Below are 21888 nucleotides of genomic sequence, written 5' to 3' on the forward strand. Positions count from 1 at the left end.
GTAGCGCTTCCACTAACCACTTCCGCCGGGAGATGGGAAACTCATTTTGTTTCAGCATGTTGGGAACACGGCAGCAGAATAACACGGAAAATCATGACAACAGTGTGATGCCACTACTTATACCACTGGTAGCAATAGTGGAGGATAGAAGTATTACTTTATATATTATGGTATATACATTCCTATATACTAGGTTATGGATTAAAAAATAGATCACCACTCAAGATTGACACATTTGAAGAAAACAAGTGGATTTTTTTTCCAGAAAAATAGCAAAAGCTAATCAATAAATCACTAGTCTAAGCTTCTCAAATGTGAATATCGTGTCTTCTTGATCTTAAAGACCTGAGACACTCGGAAAGTGTAATGGAGATGATTTACCATTTGTTGATTAAACTATCAATCGATGAACAAAATATGTTTTGTGATTTACAGACTAAACAATCATATTGATTGTATAATCAATATATTGATTGGTGAAGGAAATACTGCCTATAGTTGTTGGATAGATATAGAAAGATTGCTTGTATTTCCATGGCAGGGAAACCAGTATTCATACTTTTCCAGTAAGATAGCACTTTGCTTTAGGTGGTTGATTAACTTGGTGATTATCTGTGTTGTTATATGATTATTTTATGGTTTTCATGGCTTCCTGTCAGTCTGTGGTTGGTCTGGGACTGGGAGAATAGCCATTATGTTCCTTATTTACAGCTTACAGTCCACTCCTAGTCCATCATCAACCAGAAATGATGAAACTGTCTTAACTCATCCACAGAGAAAGCTTGAAAGATAAAGACACAGAGAGAAAACACACTCAGGTGGCTGTATGAGTGTGTGAGGAAGAGTGTAATAGATAGAAAAGGCAATAGAAATTCAAGTGCAGCTGGAGGTTTTCATTCATGTCTGTGTATTTATTTTGTTTAAAATGAATCTGCAAACTACTGCGGGTCCAGTGTACACACAATTTAAAAACCGCCATGATACTCATTCATATTCATTGGTCCCACTAGCAGTCCATTCAATATGTGTTACTATAATTTCTGTAGCTGTGCGTTTTTGTTATTTTACCTGTAACCCATTTAGCATCTTAAGTGTGTAAAGTCATCCACTATATATGATTATCTTCAGTGTTGTGCATCGCAGTCCTGTACACTGTACACACGTTGTACTAAATCATGTACTTAATGCACACATATTTAAACTGTTGAATTCATGCTGAGAAGGACAATGAAACATTTTGATACACATATATATATATATATATATATATGACATTATGTTCAGCTGTCAATGCTGTAAAGGTGTTTTTCCTCTTTTTGTTGTAATTATTTTAGCATTGCCAAACGACTGTCCTCATGTTTCCTCACTGATCATTCATATTTAATTGATATGTCACCACCGTGTGGACAGTTTAGGTAGCTTCAGTCTAAGTCCAATAATGTCAAAGTGTCTGTGTTATGTAATGATGCAAAAGCAGCTGATTCTTTAGTTTTTATTTCAACTCTGTAGTTTAAAATGTATTTCAAAGCATACAAACAATCCATCACATCTTTATTTGACTTCACTGAGGGATTACAAATGCAAATTATATAATCCCAAACTCAAAATGGTTCTTCATTACTCCTATGCTTATGGTGGAAGGTTTACAGTACAGCACAAGACACAAAAACAAACATAATGAAAGTACATTCAGATAACTAAGGCACACACCAGTTAGATTTTTGCTCTCTTGGATGTAACGGTGATGCTCAGAAGATTCTTAACAGTGGCAACAAGATAAAGAGACCTTGTATGAGCGCGAAAATTCAAATATAAATATAGGAAAACAAAGGGATGGCAGGCAATTTAATATGTTAGTGCGGATATCCAATAATATTATGATAACAAACAACATAAGGTCATAATTAAAAGGAAGACAATATAAAGTCTGAGTACAAAGGTAAAACCTGGTAGTTAGTAACATTCGAGAAATGGGACAGGCACGGAGCGGACTAAATCGTTATATTCTCAATACACCTTTCATCCCAAAATGCACTTGTGTGTTCTATCTGGACAATACAGTGGAAATCAATATCACAATATTGAGATGAATATTTTTCTGATAATTAATACCACATTATGGCAAAATCACACATGAAATATTACAACTCAGAGTAAACTCTTCACACACCAAGATTAATTTAAACTATTTTGTATGTTTGGAATGAGTATAACAGAATTTTGCAAATTAATAACTCAATTTAACTGTATCATCTCAATAGGATTTTACGGACAGTAGATAATTGATAACTATCTGACATTTTATGGATGAGATGGATGCATGATTGCACAGATTTTCATCTCGTCCCAAGTCAGAGGCAACCTGGTTGGTCCTGACAGTGTGTCCATCTCAAAGATTAAGACAAACAGAGTGTACATCTCAAAAAACACGTTACGGTTCTGGACCACATAAATGTAACTGCAGTCAGATATAAGATCAGGACACTCTACAGACAGCTCACAATAAATAGTGTTTAATGATCTTGCCTGACAAAAATCTTTGTGAGACTTAAACACGACTCCGTCAAATGAAGTGGGAGCTATTAGTATAGTGCCAATCTTTTGAAATCATACAACACACATAACTTAATATACTATATAAAGTACACATTCTGACACTATTTCCCCAAACATGTCACGGTACTTATAGTTAACATAAATATCTGAAAGGACTATAACATAATTACCAGTGTAGAGCTATTGAGATGTTCCCCTCCATGTATCCCTTTACACGAGGGAAGTGAAATTAAGGACATGTTTTTGCGCAGGCTTTTAGACAGCAAGCAAACGTTAACTATGACGTCAATTAAACAAAGCAATCAAAACACGTCACACACTTTCTCTGGAGTGCGTCCCAACTTTCTGATAGAACTTCATCTCCCTGAGTACACCTTTCACATCTGCTCAAAGTTTACCTTGCTCAAAAAAAAGACAACCCCCACAGGGTTAAAAGGTAACCAATCCTAACATTTTGAAATGACTGGAAAAGTCTCACATGGAGGATAGTACATGTAAACGGTCTCTTTCCTAACATTCAGCCTTCCTTCAGAGCCCCACTAGGCCACAGTTCAATGCAAATGAAAGCAACATCTGTTCTCGTGTTTGTAGAGAGTGCTCGGCTTTTCAGGGACATATCTGTGTGGTCTTTTAACAGCACATTTTACACAATAATCAAACTTGTGTTGCAATAGTTGTATAAAAATGAGTTGTTTAAAAAATGTGCAGGTGTGGGACCTTACAGACAGATGTCATTTCTTGACATAGAAAACTATGACTTTGAAATATCAGCTCAGCATACAAAAAGATGATTTTCTTTGTACTTGCGCGTCCAGACTGAAAAACACAAACAAATGTCCTTTCGAGAAGCACAAGCCATCAGTCCTTCTTCCCTTCATGACCATTAGCTGCCACTGTCTCTTGTTGGTCTGTCTTCCGTTTTTGCCAGCTCTTGCTCTTCCGAATGGAAAATCGAACAATGTCCACCATAAACACCCAGGATAGAGCGTACATAGCCACTCCCCCACACTTGATAAAGAATCTGGGTCTTGGGGAGATCAGCTCACAGTACAGCATTGTGCCTCCCACAAAGACTCGCATCAACACGAACAGCAGCACAAACAGAACGTCCACAACGTCCCCGGTCAGCGTCCTGTACCGTCCCGTCTGTTTGAGGAACCAGCGTGCCTGCAGGAGGGGGTTGGTGATTTCACTGCCAAAGAGCACAGCGCAGGACTCAATGCCAGACTCCCCCAACCACAGGGTCAATAGGATTCCCAGGATGCTCAAGGTGTGGTGGGCCAGCATAACGGGTCCCTCTGTGCGGAAGTACACACACCAGGCCATATCAAAAATGAAGTAGCTCAGGCTCACCACCATGGCACTTATCTGCAGAGGAGTGTTCTTAGTACCTGGCATCAGAAACAAACGTTTTTAGTTTGTATATTTACACAATAAAACAATCATGTAATCACAAAAGATCAACAACGTATTATTAATGTGACAGGAGCACATCATTATTAATATCAACACATCTAAACAAACTTCTGATGAAAAACGTTGTACCATACTGAATAATATAAAAAAAAAAAAAAAGAAAAGGTAAAAGGATTTGGTCATCACTTTGAAAATGGTTTCAAGTCACATACATTTTAACAACATGCTAAACAATGTAGAGCTAACTAATCGATAAAAACAACACATGCATCTGCAACTATGTTAATCGATTTGTCATTCAAGTCATCTTTCAAGCGAGAACGTTGATCATTTGAGTCCACAGAGGGTTAAAGGTCCTACCTGGATAAGTGAAGGGCCAGGGTCCATCCACATAGCCTATGTACCCTGTGATGCAGACTGCCAGGATGCCGTGGACCAGGGTGACGAGGCGACAGTTCCACTCGTAGCTCCTGGACCCGTTGAGGTTACACAGGAGGAAGTAGAGAGAGACCCAACAAGAGATGCACAGGAGAGCACCGACCACAACCAGCACCATCTTCTCTTCTGAAGATAAAACAGAGGAAAACCACTAAACCAACTTACACTTTCTCTCACAAACGTGTCTGCCAGCAGTCATCCGGACAACTTCTCATCCCATTACACAGAAAGAGAAAAGATGTATGGAGGCACATCTAGCACTGCAATCTCGCTTACAGTAGAAAGAGACTGCATTACCGTCCAGAGTCTTGGACTGTGCAATCCTTTGTAAGTGACCAACAATTAGCCTTTGCTTGAACTATAATAGCACTACAGTTGGCCGGCCCAGGGTCTGATGGGGTGAGGGGGACGTCTCTTCTGCTGCTGTGACGTTTGTACTAGGAGGTGAGACCATGCAGATGGTCAAGCCCACTGGAACAAGATGTTCACTGACTCTCAAAGACTTCAAGCGAGTTTCAAAATGAGATGAGAGGTTACTAGGTGCGAGGCCTCAGACAGTTCTCACGAGAGGAAGATTAATTCAGCTCTAATTAAATAACACATGTAATAATAATAATAACAACAACATGTATTGCAGTTGACTCTCTATGTGTGGATGCATGGATGTCAGGGTGGCATTGGGAGGCGAAGCCATGATACTAAATGTAGTAGGACAACTTTATTTCTTTAGAACACAGCAGTTTTTAGTGACCTGGAGGCAAGATAGGGTGGCAACTACACATTATTTTCACGATTAAGGATTTTAAAATGTCATATAATAGTGAAAAGTGGCCATTATAACCCAAAGTGATGTATTCAAATTGCTTGTTCTGACCCACATTCCAAAACCCAAAGATACTCTGTTAACTATTATATATTAGGAGACGCATGAAACACTCACTTTGGAGAGGCAGGGAATGTTTTAAAGGTTTCGATTTTTGTTTTGCTTGAAAACTTACAACAATGATGCATCAAACATCAACTAACCTATTCATCATTTCACCTGCAAGGAAGAACAGCTGCAATGGGTCGAGTTTGATGTTTTTGAATGCGAGAATATAGGTTTGATTCTGTCTACAGGTGACACACTTGTCCAAACAGTACACACACACAACAACAAAACTAAAAACAAAAGACAGATACAAATCCAACATGGGATCTGGACACGCAAGGACAACAAATAAATGAAATTAAAGAACGCAAACTAGTAGCATACAACACAAAGTAAGCGAGGGATGATGCATCTCACATTCCAACAGCTGTTTTCTTTACATAGCAATATGAGACAATATAGAGTGTAGATGTTATTATGCAGTTTATAGGCCCGACTACATTTCACTACAACAATGTATCCAAGTCCCCATGTGCAGCCGAGGCTGGTGGACCGAAGGGAAGAAGCCGACGCTCCACGGATCCTCTCCCAGCGGCGGACGAAGTTAGTTACCCAGTTAGCTGCATCCGGCATGCTAGCGAACACTAACCCGGAGCGAGCTATCGTTCAAAAGCTCTTCCTGTGGGATGAGTACGCAGTAAAACAGCATTTACCTTAACTGGGAACATGCAACCGTGTCTTCGTTTACACCCTGCGTGTGCTCGTCTGCCGTGAAAACATCTTTCTGTGAAGGCTTCCGCAGGAGAATGTGAAGCAGGTGTGTTAGCAGACACGGTGCCTGCTGTTTGTTGTCGTTCACGTGAGCGCAGCCGACTCCAGCATCGTTATTGCCCTGCCATCTTATTAGTGTCGGCGGCTGGTAGAATTAACATGCATGAGCCCTGCTCGTATTGCCCCAATATATGCCGCAATTAAGAGGTCATAGCAGGCTTATTGTAATGTTTAATATGGGGGGGGGGGGGGGGGGGGGGGGGGGGGGGGGGGGGGGGGGGGGGGGGGGGGGGGGGGGGGGGGGGGGGGGGGGGGGGGTATGTTATGTTCCCATCCTACTTGCCGTCTTCCCAAAGCAATGGGAAGTGGCCTCAGCTTTCTTTTTTTCCCCTTTAGCAGTGGCGACACCGTGTGGTCAATAGCAGAAATTACAAATACGTTCTTCTCCAACAGGGGAGACAAAATGGAAGAACGACATTGTTTATTACTTATTAATATTACTAATAGTCCTACATGTGTAATGAGGGTCCGAACAGTGGTGTTATGGTTGCGGATTACATATTATCTGCATGACTTGGACCAGGTTTAGGATGCTGATTATATAGCCCCACCATTCCCTATGGAGTCAGCCTCTTTTCTAATACCTTTCCCTTTCCCTTATTTCCTGTCAGCTCTCTACTGTAAATTGTCTAAAAGATGTGAAATGTCCCCCCAAACAATGTACAAATACATACAATACTATATGCAGTGCAAAGAAAGACTTTATTGAAATTCATGTAAAACTCTTATATATGGTACATTACCTAACTGCTTAATTTTCTCCAACTTTTTACAACATTTAAAACTCTTTCATAGAAAAAAATGTCTACAATTACATATCAAATATATCAGTGGAAATGTTAAGGCACTTCATCACCAGTAAAGGTCACAAATAGAAATGTTCCACTCATTTGGTTCTTTAGTTAGCATGACACACAAAACACAACATTATCTTTTGACATGGCACTAAAGACTGAAATGAAGATGGAGGTCATACTTTAACATACTTCTCTTAAGAACAGACAGACAAAACGAAATTTGGTCCAACATTGTTATTAAAAATGCTTCTTGAATTACGCATGAAATATTATCTGGGATTTGAGTTGCAGAAATTATAGACATTTAACTGCCGAGATGAACCGACAAAACTGAAAACAAAACACATTTTGCCATTGGGATGGGACAGAAAACACAATAAACTGAAACATTGTTTAACCAGAAGATGGCAGTATATATTATTAAAAAGGCCACAGTTTTATGAATCCTGACATGGAAAAACACTAGTTAGAGTGAGGTTCTAGAAACTGAAACATTACTCCCTTCTTTTGACAGCAATTTCTTTGACTTTGGTTTATTTGGCACTTTTAAACAGAATGTGAGTGGTATGGTATTGATGGGGCAAAGCAGAACTACTGATATCATAATAAGAATATAATACATCTGTTTATCCAAACTCTATGTAAACCATGAACACTTGAATGAGTCTATAAACAACATCCAAACTCCAAGAGGTCTAAATGCTCTGAAATGTGTGTGAATACCTATTGTTACTGAGGACTCGTGGTTTTGACTCTAAGAGCTTATTTAATGCAAAAAGACACAACAAAAGTCCTCAATAATTTCACTTTGCAAACAAAATAAATAAAGCCAGCATTGAAGAAGCATTTCTTTTGTCCGCCAGCTTACATTGTTAAAAACAAGCTGGCTACAAAGCATTTTTACACAGAGCTTTATAGGAAAAAAAACTCCACCACCCAAATTTCCCTTCACCAGGATGGTAGATGTTGTTTGTCCAGTATGACTTGTGTGATCAGAGTGGGACTCTGTTCTTCCTTTGCTGGTTTTCAAAATCGACCAGAAATGCACTATCCAGCTTTGTACATGCCATAGCTTGTTTGGGAGGTTATTGTTGTTTCCATCTGTAATCTGCTACAATAACTTCAAAAAAAAGGCACAAAAGAGACAGCTTCTTTGCAAAGTCACATTATAGTTGATAACGATATGTCATTTCCCCAGAAAAGGCTGAAAGTCAGTGGGTCCTCGTAGAACTACGTGCTGCAGCTCTCCTTCCTCTAAGGTTTTGGTCTCAATTGGAACCTGAATTAATTTCCGTTTCAGCTTGAACATCTGGATCTCTCCACTCCCCACTCGAGCAAGGTGAACTTCATGTCACGTAAACCGATGTCCAGTGTTACCGTGTTTACTTTGAATAGCTTGGGTGGGGAAGCATCAGTTTGGCTGGGAGAAAATACAGTATCTCTCTTTTCTTAACCATCCAGAACTAAATGCTAGGTCTCTTCGTCCCATAGACACAGCTGTTTTTGGGGAACGTAGTACGTAAAATGGTAGCCCTTGCTGCAGCTCTTTATGCCACACTTGTAGGTTGAGCCTTTGCCTGTGGTGTCCCGGCTGCGGCAGTACTTCAGCTGGCATGGGTACCACTCCAGACGCAGGCTGTATGTGCAGAGACAGGGCTGCCACAAGTCTTTAGTAGAGTGACAGGCCTGAAAGCTGGGCGCCTCTGTTGTTTGGGGCAGGACCTCGAATATGGAGCCATCCACTCCTATAACACAGACGTGAGAGGGACATGATTATCAGAGCTTGTGGTATTAAAAACAAAATCAAGCTATCATTGAGTTGTGTGAATCATTCTCTTTCCGATTTCACGCTATTGAATACTGTATTGAACCGAGCAGGGCGGACAAAGTGGTGAAAAAGAGGGGAGGTGGAGCAGTAGAAGGGGAGCTTTGTTATGCAAAATGAGATGCTCGTGTGATTCCCTCGGCTGATAATGGTGCGGAGTGCAACATTGTTTCCTCTGTAACAGTGCTGTCAGTGGACAATAGTGATTCTCCTCAGCCTCAATAATGTAGACTTCATTGCTATTAAAATACTGGATACCACTGCAAAAATGCCTTTAAAAACAAATTGCTGCTAGAAAAGGTTTAAATCTCGGTAAGTGGGAGGATTGTACTCTAATGTTTAGATAAGTGGAAGATTGATTCGGAATGTAAAGAGACACAGAGGAAGATAAACATAGATAGCATGAACAGTAATTGAGCCGTATCATCAAAAGGCCAAAGATAGCATGAAGATCACTAAAATGAAGTGGAAAGAGGTGTTTGGCTGATAGAAACCGCAAAGATAGAGAGCATCTGGTAGATAAAGCGTGTCAGGAGAGAGATAGAGTGGATAGTCAATCTGGGGGCATGGGAGAGACGAGGGAGAGATAAGAGAACAAAAAGGGACACAATGCCACCGTAGAACATCTGCTGGTTTCAATGATAAAACATCAGATGATCCCTGACCTTTGTCCAGCCAGTGTCTGACATCGGACTCCCTGGTATAGATGGCCTCCCGGGCCTCGCTGCACATGTTGTGGATGTGGGAGCTGAGTTGAGAGGCCTGACTTAGATTGACCGCGGCGCTCATCTCCAGCTGCTCCAATCCTCTCCGCTCCTCTGCCAAGCGAATGGCCTGAGGGTTTTTCTGAGCAGACAACACAAAGGATCAGCGTTCACTCCCTCAGATGCTCTGAGCAATACACTGTACACATTGAATTGTTCAAGAGCCTAAAATGTTGATAGTACACATGACGCATACATTCTGCTCGACGGCATGACATCATACCTGTCTGAGACGGGCCATGGACTCGCTCGGGATGATCTCATTGCGGCTGAGGCGAGAGATGAAGCACAGGGCCTGGTACTGGTTCTGTCCTCTTTCAAGCTCGCCCAGGATCAGCGCTCGGAATATCTTCACATCCTGCGAGAAATAAGAGATGAGAGATGACTAGCTGAACGGATAAACAGACGCTTCCCAGAAGACGTTAAAGTGGGAATGAAGCGAGGCTATAATAACTTACAGTTTATATGTGCAGGCTCATCCAGATTAAAACCAATATTCTTTCCATTCCGGTACTTAATGTAGCCCTTTTCCAGACACAGAGACTAATTCAATATGTTGAGATCAAAGCTGTTTAAGCAAATGTCTGATCAAAGTAAAGAGGGGTGTGTGTTCACTCTGCTCATAGAGCCTCATCTGACAGTTTGTTGATACTTTTTGTCTGTAGGCCTGTGCAGAGTCATGCTCTGGTTATTTGTACTGTCAAATTAAGGCTCTGGGCCTGTTTCCTGACAAACTTATTAGAGTTTCCTCACATGCCGTAAAAGTCCGAAACATTTCTCTGCACCGTTTTATGTGGAATGGTGGAGGTAGGAAAACAGTGATAGTGGAGAACGCACCAGAGGACTTGTTTCTGTTGGCGAGTGTGTGAGAGATCTGGCGCCAAACCCATAAAGAGTTCTGCGAGAAGGCATGCAAAGCATGATGGGAAGCTCCAACAGTGGGGAGAGCAGAGCAGCAGACCTGTCCTCCTATTCATCAGACCCCCCCACCCCCCCCCCCCCCCCCCCCCCCGGCTTCAGCTCGAGGACAGAGACACAGTCCCACACACCCCTCCTCCGCTTTTCACACTCCCGTCTGAAGCAAACAGGCTGCAGAGGAATCGCAGTTTGAAGGCGTTCCCTCCAATGGGGGACTCTGGGATAGATAAACAGCCCAGAGATAACACCATTGACTTCTCCTTAAGCTCCTCTGTCCCACTTCCTGTATGCATAAGTGTACACACTGGCAAGAAAGCAATACAAGCTGCCTTAGAAGTGTTTATGCTCTGTAGTTCATTATAGCCATGATCACTGGTTCCTCAGCCACTTTTGTCAGTGAAAAGAGTTTCTGGCAGGCTTACTATACAAGCATGGGTATTACACAAGACAATCATGCGATACTATTTGACCTTTGGAAAGCAAATTACTGAGCAAATATTGATTCACAGGCTTTATACGATAATAACCTCTGGTTTCTTCCTCCACAGATCTCTGTGAGCTGATCAGTGTATTAAAACATGGACTCGAGGGACTAAACACAAAGAGTTGACGTTAAATACATCAGATATTGCCATACTATGATAATAAGCCAGTACTCAGACTTATTACAAAAAGAACAACGCCTGAATCATTAGAGAGAATGTCGAGACAGGAAGTATGACTATGTTAAAGTGAGCAGAGTAGATGTGAGGAAGAGGGAGTACAACGCTGAGAGATGGCCGAGAGTGCCATTTTCCCTCAAGTGTAGGGAGACGCAGAGGCCACGACTTCAGGACCTCCCATATTGCTGACAGAGTGTGTGTGTGTGTGTGTGTGTGTGTGTGTGTGTGTGTGTGTGTGTGTTTGCATGCGGGAGAGAGAGAGAGACGAAGGGAAGGCATTTGTGTCAGCCACATAGATTTGCCCTAGGACTCTGTGGGTAATTACAGAGAAGCAGGGTAGCTCCACAAACTCTGCTTCTTTGGATCTTACTCATGGGCAAAACGCAGAAGCTGAGATCTCCTCCTCCTCTGGTGTCATTATGTGTCCAGATTAATGATCGTCTACTTCTACTGCCCGGCAGTTGGATTGAGGCCAGAAAAGGGCGAGGTGAGAGCAGCAGTGCTTACTCTGGCTTATTTTTCTGATGCAACTTTGTGTCAAGACATCTGCACACAATAGAACATCTTCATGAGATTGTTTGAGAACAATGATACCATGTCTAGTGGTCAGGTGTATTAAGGATGGACAGGAGGAGGAGTACAGGGCAGTGGTGGATGACTTTGTGGAGCGGGCCGGTAGAAATCAGCTGCTTCTGAACGTGGCCAAGACCAGAGAGATGGTGGTGGATTTCAGGAGGAAGACGACGGCTCCACAACCGCTGAGAGTTCTGGGAGAGGATGTGGACATGGTGGAGGGGGATGTGGACATGGTGGAGGGGGATGTGGACATGGTGGAGGAGGATGTGGACATGGTGGAGGAGGATGTGGACATGGTGGAGAGGGATGTGGACATGGTGGAGGAGGATGTGGACATGGTGGAGGAGTACAGGTTCCTGGTTGTCTCCATCGACAGCAGACTGAACTGGAAGGCCAACATCAACGCTGTGTACAAGAAGGGGATGAGTCAACTCTTTTTCTAAAGGAAACTCGCATCCTTCGATGTGTGCAACAAGATGTTGGACCAGTGCTCTGAGATGTTGGAGAGGTTCTACCAGTTTGTTGGGCCAGTGCTCTGAGATGTTGGAGATGGTCTACCAGTTTATTTGACCAGTGCTCTGAGATGTTGGAGATATTCTACCAGTCTGTTGGACCAGTTCTCTGAGATGTTCTACCAGTCTGTTGGACCAGTGCTCTGTACTTCTCCGTAGTCTGCTAGGGGAGCAGCATTGCAGCCGGAGACACCAACCGACTCACTAAACTGGTGAGGAAGGCCGGCTCCATCATTGGCTGCAAACTGGACTATCCGGAAGAGGTGGTGGAGAGGAGGACACTGAAGAAATTATTGTCCATATTGGAGAACCCGGACCAACCTCTCCACCACCTACTGCAGGGACAGCGGAGCACGTTCTCCAACAGACTGCTTCAGCTCCGCTTCACAAGGACAGATACAGGAGAACATTATTGATACAGGAGAACATTCCTGATACAGGAGAACAGAACATTCCTGATACAGGAGAACAGAACATTCCTGATACAGGAGAACATTTCTGACCACTGCAATTAGACTTTGTAATAAATCGCCTCTGGCCAGATCCTCCTCCAATTGAATCAACATCAATAACCCTTCGCACTTTATACTATTATATATACCTTGCATTTTTTATTTTTTTATTTTCTTAAATGTAATATGTTATTTTATTGAATATATTATAACCTTGTTTGCTGCTGCAAACACATTTCCCCCTGGGGATGAATCAAGTATCTATCCATCTACATCGTTCATCTAACCCTAAAATACAGGTACCACAAAATAAAAGACACAATGAAATGAATATATACAGCCAACAGTGAAGGAAAATTAAGTGTAATTGTTGCCTTTAAATGGCAATAACAAACCGGTGTTGATATCTTGGTAATTTATGTGGTAATAAGAAAATAATCAGCACGACTTCTAAAAGCAAATAGAGTAATATCAATGACATCATCTCCACATCTCCAGCCAGACAGAAGCTGCTGGATTCAACTGTTTGTTTGGCTAAGGCTAGCTTGTGCCTGCCTGAAACCAGCACCGTCGCATCCACACACTGACTCGTTTGTGCAGACACACTCAAAAGTGTGATAAAAAAAAAAACCGCTGCACAAAAGAGTGAACTGTCTAGTGGTCTAACACCAGGAGGGAGTGAGTCTTGAACAAAGTGATCAAAATCAGTGGGACTTGATGGTGTTTTTTTAAGTCAAGGAATTATTCAAACTGATGGGGGAAGATACTGCAATGGAATAACTTTGACAGAGGATCAGACAAATATGATATAGGTAGGCGTCAAGCTTGCCTGTATCATTTATGTTATGAGAAATCATAACATAAGAAATCTACTTCCTGCTGCAGCAGACACTGTTATATCTATGCTATGGGTATAGATACCGATTGTGTCAACTGCTGCTCAAAAATCCCTGATTACCAAACTGTAAATAAAGTTAATCTTAGTTATACATTTGAATAGGAAAAGCCTAATTCAACTTTAGGACTTCATAGTCAAGTGGGTTGCTAGAGCTTGGAAATGAAGAGTAAGGCCATTTGAATTCACAACTACTCCTTAAAAGAAGTGAAGCCTATATCAAGAAAATGAGTCACCCCATTAAAGTGCATTTCCTCAGACCTACATGAAATTAAAGGCTTGCAGACCAACATTTAGCGCAAATTACCAGGTAAAGACATTAAGAATTAAAAGAGTGACCTTTGCCTGCCTTGAAAAAGGTGGGTAATACTATAATCAAAGGACACCAAGGCCTTGAGTTGTTCCCCTACCAGAGCAGAGTAAATGTCAGCACGGCTATAAATAATCCACACAAGTACAGATTCCTAAGCATTGCTCCTTGACACCCGGGAATTAGTCCACTTGCAGACAAACTACCATTGGCCAACAGCCAAACACAAGTCTGTATTCATGCAACCGACTAGTGGGTAACACCAAGACCTGTTAAACAGGAGAGAGGTGGGGGGCTGTTTCATAGGTGGTTACCTTTGGTGGGCCAGGTTATTTAAGAGGTGCACAAAAGCCTATTCACACACTCAAAGGCTGACCATTCTCTATCAGTGTGGTTGTAACCAAGCTACAGTCAGAGGGTACACCTGGTTTACTGGCTGTGAAAATAAGAACTATGTAAAGTCCTAAACTGAAAGAATTATCAGTGTATTTTCTATTTAGAGCCAAGAGCAGTTTTTTTGTTGTTGCATGTCCTAAAAGAACAACTGCAAGACATGTACATCTCACTTTGGGAGCAATACTAACTGTGTCGTCTCACACTTGCATGCATGAATAGACATTCCAACACACACAAACACATGAGCACTCACACAAAAACAAACAGTGTGCCAGTAGCTATCCCCTGTGTAGGAGGTCCTTCCTGTATTTCAATCCCCTCTAAGACCCTGTCTGTTGATAAGGCTGACGGCTGGCTGCGGAGGGCTGTTGGTCAGCCACGCTCTGATGACTCACTTGGGATCACTGTGGGTTTGAGTGGGTATTTGAGACAGACTTTTTTTTTTTTTTTTTTTTTTTTTTTTAAATAGAGCAGGAACAAAACAGTTTCTGAAATATAAAAAAAAACAGATTTTCTTTCTCTTTTAAGTTCTTCTTATAGACAACAGTGTTAATATAAAAGCCAACATGTTCTGCATCATATTTGGTCTTCCAGTGTATCCATTTGGCCTTCATTTGTAGATACACAGGTGATGAGATGTTTACTTTTAGGACCCCTAACCTGCCCAAATGGCCCAGACTCCCTTTTAAAAACAAACGGATTTACCGTGATGGGGAGAATATTTGCCTTGGCTCATGAGTCTAAAAGCACAGGTGTAGGCAGGGATTACAGATCATGTTGGGAGACAGAGGGGGAGAGGGTGAGACAGACTCCCACAGACAAAAGGTGCGGGAGAAAAGCCGCTGCGCTAAGAAATGCTTCGGTTGAAGCTAATTACATAGGCTCCAAAAGCAGGAATGTGGAGTCACATTTGAGCTGGTCACACCTGGCGGTCCCAAGAGCAGACCAATTAGTAAACAGGGGCACTGAATGGACAATAAAAACACCTTGGCTATTGGATGGTAACTTACTAGGAGTGTTAACACATACACTCAGAAATGTACAAACACTCAACCAAAGGTCTCCAATGCAGACTTTAAAAGTCTTCAAACCTGTGAAAAGTATGTGCAGACCACAATGAGGGAACTATTCATTCACACAGAATCTGGATACAATTATCCAGACACCCAAACTGTTCATGGAGACTTTGCATTCAGGAAATGAGAGTACAAACAGTGGGTGCTAACAGGGAAGGAAATGAGACAGATAGATAAAGCATAAACAATAGAGATGGCTACAGCCTCATTCGGCGTTGAACTATTGTCCCACAGCTTTCATATCCTGTGCAGAGGGAAAAACAAACAGCTATTTAATAAGGAGGCATTTAAAAATGATGGGATCATTTAAACTATATCTCATTTTGTAAAAAGGCATATATTTTCACGATTGTCTTGTATATGCAATTATTCATAAACAACCCAAAACCCCACCGAGATCCAATTCTTAAATTTAAATTGCAATCAAAAAAGTTTCAATTTAGTTTGTGCGACCTGGCACCAGAGTAAAAGAAGATCAGTTTTTTACAGATCTAATTGGAAAATGTGACTTCTTAGACTTCCCTTGCTCTCTGTCAGAACTTTGACGATACAAGCAGTGCTTTATGACTGGGAGAGTAACACCAGAGCAGTTTATTTGACAAGAGAAAGGATGATGTAATACCTTCCCAGGTGTGGACCCACATAATTTAAGCACCAGCACTGACTGAACTGTCACAAAGGTTTGAAACTTACCAGGTTGAGCTAGCCAAAAGGACACAGCTATGAATTTGACAAAAGGACATATCAGGATAGAGCAGAAGCTTTGGTGGAGTAAACTCAACCCGTGGTTGGCTGCAATCTAAAAACCTCTGAGGTAGATTAAAATGATCACAACTATGCACAATGCAAGCTGCAACTACTGTCTTGTTGTCCATCAAGAGGCTGTTGTCACAGCACCCTGCAGTGACAATGGGTCAGACATTACCCCTGATTTCTGGAAATGATTGAAATAGAAAAGTTGGATCGTAGATGTCAAACTTCAACAGGGGCTGAGGGGCCACTAGACGCCAAAGGGGGCCTTTATGTGGCCTTGAAGGGCCACAACAAGGCGATGGAAGGAGCATTTTTTTTCCTGGAGGGAACGAAGGGTGGCCAAGAGAAAGATTAAGTGCATGGATTCATCTTTGAAAAGGGTCCACCGCCTGCACACATTGCAATGGAACAAACTGAAATGGAGTACAATAAAAAAACAACCCACATCTGAAATAATTTCAGGTATACAATGTAACCTGCGCTTTTGTTTCTCCCTGCAGACTAACCAAACAGGATCTTCGTGTACTCAAATTCCAAGGCACATGTCGCGCACATGTCACATGTCACTTTCTACACAAGTGCGCAGCTGTACCTCTGATTCACAGAAGTAGTTAGGCAGTAACTCGTTTGTGGAGTTTCTCTCTCCCACCGGAAAGGAGCCATAGTAGAGTAGAGTTCTTCTAAAAAGGTACTGTGCAACGTAAACAAAAAGCTGTACTCGCAGTTGACTCGGTGACCTTTCACATCACTAGAGAGGAAAATGTGCGCGCCCCTAAGATGCGTCCTCCACGGTGTCTGAAACTACAACATTTTCCGGAACAGGTGACATTTGCCTGTGAAGACAGACTTTGCAAGTTTGTGCAAGTGACAAAGTGGGATGGTGTTTCAGGGTGCGAGTGAGAGGCAAGGTGTGGCAGCCAAAAGAAAGAAAACAAAGCCAGGCATAAAATGGGGTGACTGCACTGCACCGACTTGCAACTGATCTACAGTACTTGCAATCGGGGAAAAAAACAACCGGCAGTTGCTTCATTTGGCAAACGGCGGTATTTCCCAATAACAAGAAAGGGCGAAATGGATTACCAGGAAGCCTCCCACGCAGGAGAGTTTGCCTAATAGCAAATAAAGGCCATAGCCCAAAGCCATTAGAACAATTTGACCATGTGATGCAGTATGTGATATGGCTGTGAGAGAACGGACTTCTAACAAAATGTATCATGGATACTCTACTGTAGATCCTAAAGGAAGGGCACAAAGAAAGGCCAACCAACTTGCCTCCCCACCCCCCACTCTTTTAATCCTGTGTTTGACACAGCACATGAGGGTGTGTGAAGAATCTCAAATGAATTCTTACAGCAAGCTGGGCATAACCATAAAGCCTCTGTGCTTTGAAGACAACCACAATATACTGTACACTACAGTGAATTGTCGCAAGGGATAAGCCCCTGGCTGAAACACAATCTTGTTTGTAAGGCTGAAATTAAATGAGAATCAATATAAACAGCTAGCAAGCTCATTCACACCGCGGCGCCATTGTTTACTAAATCCAGACCCATTTAACATGACAGTGTGAGATAGTGTCAAGTGGCTTCCAACATCTGTTGCTCCTGTGGTCCATCAGCATAGCAATGGGTCACTCTCATGCCATGTGAACACTGATGTGGCAACATTTTAAACTTCTCAGCACAGAATAGTGGATTACTTAAAAAAGGCTTTGCTGTCGTATTATGGAAAAGTGACGATTTTTTTAAATGGCCGTTTTCAGTTATAAAGCTACTGGCTTAAGTGGCTTATGCATCCCCAAATGTTTAAACACTGTGTAACTATTTTGGCCTTTCCGTGAGGACAGCAGAGAGTTTAAAATACAATCTGGAAACACCAATGTGGGTCTAAAGCTTTCCAATTATAAAAACAGCCTTTTCACATTATTCTGCATCAGTGTGACACCATGTTTCTTCAATCTCTAAATATAATAATACATGTTGAAACTGTCACAGATGTTATATTATAGAGCCATGGTGCATGTAACTACAGATGCACATGGCTGTGCACCACTGCATCCCTGAAATTAAACCTTCTTCAAGTGTTAACTCAGCCGAGAGGCCTGTGGAGTCACTCACATTCCTGCATTGATCAAACCCGCTAGTTAGACATGAAAGCCAGACACACAGAATACAAACTGATTATCCTCCCTGACAAAGTTCCTACATCTGGAAAGACCCAAATATGTGATACATTTTCCTTGGATTTAACTCAAAGACATGGTTTAAGTTCAGGTCAAGGTCTTAAGACTGCATGAGACCATAAATTGTTGCAGTGATCGTTGAAAGAAAATATATTAACTGATTCTGCAAATGACTGAAAAGGAATAGTCTATTTTAGGCTACAAGAAATCTGATTTGTCTCGTTTAAAAAATAAGCATGTCATCAGGATATTAGTGAACTGCACACACATTGCTGCAACACTTTTTAGTATATTCGGCTTTAAACAGTTCTTCAGTGGTTTGAATTGAAATTTACAATGGTAAAACAAGATACTTAAATATGGAACAGCATGAGAGCTCCGTTGCAGGGCAAAGAAAGAAAGAAAGAAAGAAAGAACAATGAAGCACCAGACATGCATCATTACAACAACCTACATAAAGAGACATACTCAGCATGACACAAGGTGTCATGAGCGAGCTAAACCACATCATCTTTCCATAGTCTACATGCCAAGTTCAGAGCAATAACCCTCCTGAAATCACAGCACAGCTGATTCTCAGTGATTCATTGCTTGGATAAGGTTGACTAAACTTCCTTCCCACATCCAGTAGACCTCTCCGCCAGTGTCTAATGACTAAAGCATTTACAATCACATCTTTGCCACGTATTCACAAAGAGAGCAAGACGGCTGATTATTTATAGAGGCCTTTTAATGCTCCTTGTGAGAGCAAAGATCCTACCGTGCACCACAATCCTGGGTGAATTGATCATGTATAATTGGATGGTAAAAAAATATTAAATAAAAAAAGGGAAACGCTTACTTCCTCAATAATGAGTAACTGGAATAATACTTTAACCTGTACTGTACCCATCCACCATTGGCTGTATAGTTCATTAGAAATATGCAGTGTTTCACATCCCTGTTAAAACACTCTTCCTCCCACATGCCTGAATCTGGACTGTATATTCATGGCAGCTGGAAGTGACAGCTCTTCCAACTTTCCATAAATCTTGGAGATACTGCACAAGAGCTGAATGGAAACCACATGCAGGAGAAATTGAGCAGAGAGCAGGAAGAAGTGAGCAAGAGACAGGGGGGGCAGGGGGAGACAGAAATGTGTGTGTGTGGGGGGGGGGGAAATCAGGCAGCAGAAAGGAAAAAAGGGTATCCTGGAGGTTGTGTTGCCTTTATTCAAATAAAGAAAACCATATGTGCATGCACGAAGGGACGCAGCAACACGGGGTGGCTTCACAAGCGAGCAACGGCTCCACGCTCACAGATCAGCGTGTGTCTCTTTATATTGGTGCGTCACCAATGATTGGGGGTGACGGACTCTTCTCTTTCAACTCTAAATTAGCTGTTTTGGTTAGTGAACCAGACGTGCAGATCAAAAAAGGTCAGACATGCCCACTTAATCCTGGTAAATCTCCCCCTTCACATCTCGCCAGCCTGTCAGCTTCCGTGTGACAGCAACCATCACAGACACAGGCCTTTGCTCTGTGCGCTCCCCCACTCACTCCATGCAGTTGTAGTTTTCCTTCCAGGACTGTATGTGTCCCTGTGTAGTCAATCAAAAGTGAAACAGTTTCATCTTTAAAAAAAAAAAAGGGACATGGAGGGACACTTGATCTGCTCGTCTACTTTTAGAAGAATCCTAAATATGGCCGCTGATGATCACCTCTGGGCTGGACCCGTCAGCAGCAGGGGTTTAAAGGCCAGCAGCTGTCTTGACCTCTGTGAAACTCAAGCTAAGATGGAAAAAGATGAATGAAACTACTTTGGTATGTTTTTTCATTTAAACTTCAGATATTATTATTTATTTTTAATGCTGCGATGGAGACAACCATTTAGCCTGACCACCATTAGGTTACTTTATTTCAGTCCTCATATGAATCTCATGAGACAATTAGAAAAGATGAAAGGCATCAAGTCATCTTTTTATGTAGCCTACTCCTGCCTATCAGACTATAGACCTCACCCCCTAGGGACATGACTTTGATTTGCGAGAGCGCAGGTTTCTCCTCATATTCTGAAGCTGCAATACGGTGAAACTGTTGAAGATTTAAATGAACTAAGTGCTTCAAAAAGAGGCAGAAATAACAGTCCCTGATGGAGCTCCAGGGGGTCCCAAAGTCCTTAAAAACAAGGAGTAGGGTCGAATAGGTCTCGATTGGGTCGAATTTCAAGGATGAGCAAGAATGGCTTACAACATTAGAATAACCATGTCTATACAGTTTAAATGTGCCATTACCTTCAGAGAATGTAACACCCAATAATGGGGAGCTCTCAAGGAGCACTGATGGACCCCAGCTATCATTTGAACACCCAAGAGCTGGGGCCAGTGGAAACAAGTTCTGGTGCAGGCTGAATGTGGAGTCATACTTTCATACTTGACATAGTTTCTAACAGCATCTCATATCATATCACCAGAGTCCGTATGAGCCTCCCGGGGACCACGATGAAAAGGTAACCCGGACCCCCTCTCACCTGTTTGAAGTCCGCCACAAACGTGATGAGCGTCCCGTCTCCCTGCTTGAATTCGAGCGATATCGAGTCTCTCTCATTGTCCGCCTCCAACACCTCCTCGGTCACCAGTCCGTCCGCGAGCCGGACGCGGACCCGCAGCTCTGAACCCAGTCCCAGCGCGACGACCAGCACCAGGGCGCAGAGCCGGCTCAGTATCCGAGCTGAAGCCGCAGAGACGCAACTCGCAAACATCCCCGAAGACGCAAATTGTAGCCCGACCGAGGGGGAAAAATCGAGGCGAAGATCCAAAGGTCTGCGATCATGTCCCCCGCTCACTGTGATCTGGGAATGGGTCGTAAAGTCTTGTCCTTCATATTCAAAGTGTGTGTGTGTGTGTGTGTGTGTGTGTGTGTGTGTGTGTGTGTGGGGGGGGTTCTCGTTCACGGGTCGCCCTTCCAGACGGTCCCCGGTGTGCCGGCACTTTGCAGAACTACAAGCACGGCCATGGAAATCAGACTCAAATCTCCGCTTCTCACTTCCACTGAAAGTCTCTCGCTCCGGCGTTTGTTCAGATCATGCGCATTTCAGCCCCCTCCCTTCTCCTTCTCCTTCTCCTTCTCCTTCTCCTTCTCCCTCTCCCTCTCCCTCTCCCTCCACTTGCACTACAGCCAACAGTCCGATGGTCGCACGTTGCTCCTAATTCCGCTTTGTGTTGATATTCCCGTCTCCCTTTTCTCTGCAATTCATGCCGTCCCGTCACTTCCTATCCGTCGGTATCCCACAGCTCGCCTGGCCTCCAAACTTTCTGTAGAGCGAGAGAAAGAGAAAGAGAGAGAGAGCAGTGGTGGTAGTAAACTCTTAAAGCCATACCACCCTCTGAACACTCTGCCCATCCCCCTAAAGGCCTCATGTGATCCTACTGCACGCCGGCTGAACTAATAATATCCCCAACAATTACATCAAAAGTGTTGTGAGAATTTGTAAATCATAACTTGGGGCTACTGCTCTTGTCATGTAGGGATAAATAAAAGACTCTGTAAACTATAACCTGCTGCTGGTCGTCAGAAAACAAATCAGAAAACAAACATTGTTGTTAAAGATATAGTATTGAGTTTCTCAAGTTAACAACCCTGTTGATGTCAAGATAAATATAAATAAATTCAAGCAATTT

The 21888-nt window shown here is 42.5% G+C and overlaps 2 protein-coding genes across 3 annotated transcripts; both read right to left on the bottom strand.

Moving 5' to 3' along the window:
- Positions 1–2497: 2497 nt before the first annotated feature.
- On the bottom strand, positions 2498–6273 carry tlcd5a (TLC domain containing 5a). Of its 2 annotated transcripts, none has more exons than XM_034548451.1 (3): positions 5995–6273; positions 4333–4536; positions 2498–3854 (listed from the first exon to the last, which is right to left on the bottom strand). In XM_034548451.1, the coding sequence occupies exons 2-3, from the start codon at positions 4526–4528 to the stop codon at positions 3415–3417; spliced, it is 636 nt and encodes a 211-aa protein (XP_034404342.1). In that variant the 5' UTR covers positions 4529–4536; positions 5995–6273; the 3' UTR covers positions 2498–3414. The 2 variants fall into 2 exon arrangements, with proteins under 2 accessions (XP_034404342.1, XP_034404341.1); XM_034548450.1 differs by having other exon boundaries at positions 2498–3947.
- A 522-nt stretch (positions 6274–6795) lies between these two features.
- oafa (OAF homolog a (Drosophila)) lies at positions 6796–21589 on the bottom strand. The gene is made up of 4 exons (XM_034548874.1): positions 20739–21589; positions 9722–9856; positions 9400–9580; positions 6796–8654 (listed from the first exon to the last, which is right to left on the bottom strand). Exons 1-4 carry the CDS (start codon positions 20967–20969, stop codon positions 8380–8382), a joined length of 822 nt encoding a protein of 273 aa, XP_034404765.1. The 5' UTR covers positions 20970–21589; the 3' UTR covers positions 6796–8379.
- Between the last annotated feature and the right edge of the window lie 299 nt (positions 21590–21888).

Source organism: Cyclopterus lumpus, chromosome 13 (assembly GCF_009769545.1).
Source record: "Cyclopterus lumpus isolate fCycLum1 chromosome 13, fCycLum1.pri, whole genome shotgun sequence".
In the NCBI taxonomy this organism is placed as follows: Eukaryota; Metazoa; Chordata; class Actinopteri; order Perciformes; family Cyclopteridae; genus Cyclopterus; species Cyclopterus lumpus.